Consider the following 6,111-nt stretch of genomic DNA (forward strand, 5'->3'; position numbering starts at 1 on the left):
GAGGTATAGTAAATGTAACAAGAGGTATGATAAATGTAACAAGAGGTATAGTAACTGTAACAAGAGGTATAGTAACTGTAACAAGAGGTATGATAAATGTAATAACAGTTATAATAAATGTTGGAGAGCAGTGTTTTGCGCCGCTCGCCCTGTTTCAGCATGTAGGAGCAAAACTAATCAAATCCAGGCTCCAAACACTTTAGTGTGTTCACCAGTTTGGATGCAACTGTATAATGCAGATGCTGGATGCACAATGAATGCAGGTGAGCCCTCATGGTTGCCAGATAAATTTAAATGTCTTATTTACCTCCTCACTTTTACCCTCTCCTTTTCTGTGCACATGTTCAACAAACACAACACACACCTCATCTTAGAGTATCTTTACTCAGCACATATGACAGTGTGGGTCAAAATACTATAATTTTAACGCCACAGTACTATAGTTCATAATTTCTTATCTGGCAACCCGACAGACATGGAAACTACAATGTTTTTTTTTCCCCACGTTTTTTTGTTTATTACCCCCAATAAAGATTGAAAAAACACTAAAGTTTCCAGAGTTTATTCTCATGTAAACGGGGCCAAAGATGAGCTGGAGTTCAAAATAAACTGTGCGAACTCTGCAGAGGCCGAGTGCTGGTGGTTTGAGCACGATCTGTTAATTGCACCACTAGAGTTGATGGTAACATCATGAATAATTTTTATCTGCTAATTAGAGGCAGTTCTAGTTGACATTAGTGGTTCAGATAACACAGGTTCTAGAGAGCTTTTCACAATTTGTTTCTCCCTCTCACAAACACTAATTGTCCAAATGTTACTCTTGTACGAGACTCGCGTGCATCATTCATAACTATATTTTACATTATTATATTATTATAATTATTGAGCATGCATCAGGATATATTTTACAGTTTTGCAATTTTGTTCTGCAGGATTAGTTATTGTTGCCATGTTTTTATTCTTTGTGTTTTGGTTGTAGATCTTCACACACCTTCGCTCCTACACTGTGCCCAACGAGCAGCGTTACATTATCCGCATCCTGTTCATTGTTCCCGTTTATGCCTTTGATTCTTGGCTCAGTCTCCTTTTCATCAGTAACGACCAGTACTACGTGTACTTTGACTCAGTCCGGGACTGCTACGAAGGTACGTATCACAAATGGCAAACCTTCTGCTTATTGCTGGTCTCAGGAAGTCAACCAACACTGCCCCCCACCCCCACCCCCCTTTCATTTGGCTTCTAGAAACCGAAAGACAAGAATGTGAGCGTACCTGTTTTTCATTCCTGTCTTTGTTTTCATACAGGTAGAACTCATTATCTGAGGTGTTGCATTTCTAGGAGTAATTTTAGGAGCATCCTTATCTGCTGTAGTTAATACCTGCAAACACGTGATGTTTTGCACAATTCTTATCAGTTTCTACGTTTTCTCAGCATTTTAATGTATGGTATGGTATGAAGTATGGTATGGTATGAAGTTTATTCATTTTAAAAAAGTACAAAACAATTCCATAACAATTCCATACTGACTGAATGTAAAGTAAACCTTGTTCTTCAGAATGTAATGTGTAAGTTTGAATCCTGTGCAAACTGGATTACAAGCGATTTGTAAGATTGAATTGGACCGATTAGTCTGTTTGCAGACCAGGTTTGCAGCTGATTGATGGTGCAGAGCATCAAGAATTAGAGTAACCATTAGCAGCTGCGGCTAAAACATAATGATCCTTGTCCTGACTGGACACCATCTGCATTCGCTTCATTTAGTCCTCCCTTAAATAGCAACAAAGGATTAGGAAGGGATTTTGGAGACACAGAACCCTCAGAAGCTCTTTAATGTAAGGGCTGAAATGTTCATTGTTCCAAAATGTTGGACTGTTTTTTTTAATCATGGGGAAGTTGATTTTCCTCTGAAATTATTTGACCTTCAAAGTAAAATACTTAAATATGTTCAGCAGTAGAAATCATGCATTGTTGATACATAAAATGAAAACCATAAACTTTCTTCTTTTGGTACAGCTTTTGTTATATACAATTTCCTGAGCCTGTCCTTTGAGTATCTCGGAGGAGAGAGTGCAATCATGTCAGAGATTCGAGGGAAACCCATACAGTGAGTAAACTCTGTCCAATTTTACACTTCACCGAAGCATCACACATGTAACCGTGCACTCACAGGTTTAATATATGTAATACACACAATTCCCTGACTTGAACTAAATTTGTTCTATTTTATTCTTTAAAAAGAGCATTCAGCTATTTTTTTCCAGTCCACACACACACCTTCCCCAGTAATTCACAGTGCACAGAGGATTTGCTGCCAACACTCTTGACTGGTGTTTTTATCATGTCTGCCTCTCAATATGAAAGATCTTTTTCTAAACTTAAGCAGCCACAACGATTTTTACCACCAAAAAAACAGAAAACCGTGTAAATAAGAAGTGTTTCAAGTGCAAATCAAGGAGTTTAATTCAGCTTCAGGTGGCTAAATTCATTCAACCTTTATTTCTACAGGTAAATCCCATTGAGCCTCGAGGACTCATTTACAAGAGAGACCTGATAAATGAACAAAAGCAAAACGAACAATGAAAACACATGAACTTTAAAAGTAACATTACAGATGTGAGAATGGCGGCACTAGTACTGGTATGTGTGTGTGCTTGGTTAAAATGCGAAGATTTCTGCCATCGTGCGTTATTTTCTCATGAGCCAGTCCATGCGTGCGAGTTTTTGGGTCCTCCAGTCCCAGCTTGGTTCCTTTCGCACTAGATCGAACCAAATCCACAAACTAACTTACAACAGCAGGAAAAATACACAATTGGATCCTAATCAATATTACACGCAGTGTTTCGCCTACCATTATACAAGCCCCGCCCCCTTAACAGAACCAAGTGCCCTGCCTACCAAACTGAACTGTGCACACCCCCTCCCACCCATCTGCACCGGTGTAACGCTAAGCTAGCATCACACAATATAGGCATGCTAACTAAAAAGCTAAAGGCAGTGCTCACGCTGCTTCTTCCCTCATGCTGACCCCCCCGTGCTCCAAAATTACTGGTAAAAACAGCGTGCAGCTCAGCTGTGTCTCTGCAACACCCCCCCCCCCCCCCCCCCCAAAAAAAGAAAACTGTTGGTACAAACACCACACAGAGCGTATGTGTTTCGCTCCTCCACCCCCCCACCCACTCTCAATCAACCAAAATCATGGACAAGATGAGCGCCCCCACCTAGGCAAGTCATCTAGGGGAAACACTGAGAGGGGTCATAATGTTATGGCAGATAAATTTTTCATACATTTAATAATAATAATGTGTTATGTATTGTCATCATTGTTTGTTCCCATACAACGGTGACATTGGCTCTTTGCATTTAACTCATCCACCCACAGGTGGAGCAGTGGGCAGCTGTTGAAGGTGCCCAGGGAGCAACTGGGGACAGGGTGTGCTGCTCAGAGACACCATGAGATGTGCAATGACTGGGGATCAAACATGGGACTTTTGATTCCCGAGTCGGCTGCTCTGCCTCTACCTAGACCTGTCATTTCTAACCCGAACCCAGAGCCCGGCCCTGCCCGACCCAGATTAGGACCTGGCCGGGCCATAATAATGTGCTTAATGTGTGGGTCGGTGTCGGTGTCTGGCTTTTTATTGCATCGGGGACACACGCGGCCGACAATCCAATACATGCAAACATGACTTGCCATAATACACCTGCCGTATGTGGCCATTTGACCACGCGCTGACCGGCCGGTTGAAAGAGGAAAAAAGTTCAGTTAAGCTTCAGATGGAGTACTGGCAGGAGGTCCATCAGCCAAATGGACGTTCATTCAGCCGCTGCACTCACCCTAACGACCCAAACAGGTGAGATCAGAAAATATCCAACATGTCAGAGCAGGATGCAGGCAGAAGCAGGGGAAGCATTTAATGCACTTTGAGGGCTCCTCTGCTCCGATCTTCTATCCCCTCAGCCTCGTGCGTGCACCAACTGTTAATAATAGTCGGTGGTATAAGCAATCAAAGCTTAATTAAAAATGTCGGGGGGGTTTCAGGTTTGGACCTATTAATACTGTTAATTTGTTGGATTGGGTGGGGTTCAGAGATGATGGCTGCGGGCTGGGGCCGGGTCGGTTCAGATTATTTGGACCTGAGTGCAACTCTACCTCTACCGCATCTCATCACATGATTCTATTTGACTCCTATGTATTTTGTTTTCGTGCCTCTGTGTAATGAGCGTGTTTCAGCTTTGGCGTGACGATAACCCATGACTTCCTTCCGTCTACTCAGGTCCAGTTGTCTGTATGGAACATGCTGTCTTGTTGGAATGAGCTACTCCATTGGATTTTTAAGATTCTGCAAACAGGTGAGCTTCAATCCATTTTTCACTGCTCCACAAGTTGTTCCTCTGATCACTGAAATGAATTCTTACATACTTGCTGCATTAAAGGGAAAAAAAAAAAAAACTAAACTGATGTGTAATTTACTTTTTGTACATGTTTCCAGACTGCTTACAAATGACAGCTGCTATAATTGGATGCACACATTTCAGTGGGTGTCATGCACTGGTTAAAAACAAAATAGGCAAACAAAAGCAACCAAGGGTATGTGGACGCAGCTGGATAATGTGCACCAAGAGATATGAACTGTCAGCGCAGAGCTCCTTTTCTGTGTCTGGGGAGGCTGCACAGCCTTCCACTGTAAGGGTGATGGAAACTGGATCTGAGTGTTATGTCTTTACCCCAAAATGGATGCTGAAAATACTTTTTCCTTTTGGAGTCGGAAGATAAGCTGTGTGCTTTTATAAGAGAGAGAAAAGTAGCTAAAGGCTTGAATATTTTTGTCCTAATTAGGTATTTTGTTTTTAACATTTGCAATCAACAAAAGATGTGCTGTTGGAGTGACCGATAACTTCAAGGTGGGGGGAGTGCATCAAGGATCGGCTCTGAGCCCCTTCTTGTTTGCTCTGGTGATGGACCGACTAACAAATGAGGTCAGGCGGGAATCCCCGTGAACTCTGATGTTTGCAGATGACACTGTGATCTGTGGTGATAACAGGGAACATGTGGAAGAGAACTTGGAGAGGTGGAGGTATGCACTTGAAAGAAGAGGAATGAAAGTCAGCTGTGGTAAGACAGAGTCCACGTGTGTGAATGAAAGGGAGGAGGTGGAACAGTGAGGCTACAAGGAGCAGAGGTCACAAAGGTGCAGGACTTCAAGGACTTGGGGTCCACTAGCCAGGAACATGGGGAGTGTGGTGAAGAAGAAGAGAGTCCAGGCAGGATGGAGTGATGGAGAAAAGTTTCAGGAGTAATTTGTGGCAAAAGGGTGTCAGCAAAGGTCAAAGGGGAGATCAGCTATGTTGTAACGTCTGGAGACAGAGACATGGACAAAAAGACAGGAGACAGAACTGGAAGTGTCAGAAATGAAGATGTTGAGGTTCTCCTTAGGAGAGACAAGGATGGAGAAGATCAGGAATGAGATGATCAGAGGTACAGCACAGGTTGAACAACTGGGAGATAAAGTTAGAGAGGACACACTGAGATGAACAACAAAGTCCATGCTCAATAATCCAGGTATACAATCCAACATTTTTCAGTCAGGTCATCTGGACAGTTTTGTTTTGTGTTTCCTTGACTGATGAAGCCTTCCGGATTGAAGGCAAAACGTTTCAGCACAAAAAAGAAACCGTCCAGATGACCTGACTGAAAAATGTTGGATTGTATACCTGGATTATTGAGCATGGACTTTGTTGTTTGCAACCAGTTTGACAAGACTGTCAACAAGGAAGAGGGCCATCAATGGAGGAGGGGGCGTACCAAAGAGACCATCTTATCACAAGCAGAACTGGTTTGTTCCACTTTGGAGTAAGCTGTTGGAGGAAGAATCAGTTTTGTTGTGTGTTTCCTTGACTGATGAAGCCTTCTGGATGGAAGGTGAAACGTTTCAGCACAAAAAAAAAAAAAACTGTCCAGATGACCGGACTGAAAAATGTTGGACACATTGAGATTGTTTGGACATGTCCATAGGAGGGACAGTGGTTTGGACACGTTCGGAGGCGGGACAGTGGTTTGGACACGTCCGGAGGAGGGACAGTGGTTTGGACACGTCCGGAGGAGGGACAGTG

General features: G+C 42.8%; 1 protein-coding gene across 1 annotated transcript in view; it reads left to right on the top strand.

The window, feature by feature from the left end:
- The window catches only part of tmem184a (transmembrane protein 184a), a 40,364-nt gene that overhangs the window by 9,529 nt on the left and 24,724 nt on the right, over window positions 1–6,111 (top strand). Inside the window, exons 3-5 of the mRNA XM_037688772.1 lie at window positions 980–1,145; window positions 2,014–2,104; window positions 4,275–4,350. Coding sequence (XP_037544700.1) covers window positions 980–1,145; window positions 2,014–2,104; window positions 4,275–4,350 — 333 coding nt within the window. The remainder of the gene's footprint in view (window positions 1–979; window positions 1,146–2,013; window positions 2,105–4,274; window positions 4,351–6,111) is intronic.

The sequence above is a fragment of the Nematolebias whitei genome, chromosome 15 (genome assembly GCF_014905685.2).
Source record: "Nematolebias whitei isolate Nwh7 chromosome 15, NemWhi1, whole genome shotgun sequence".
Classification (NCBI taxonomy): domain Eukaryota; kingdom Metazoa; phylum Chordata; class Actinopteri; order Cyprinodontiformes; family Rivulidae; genus Nematolebias; species Nematolebias whitei.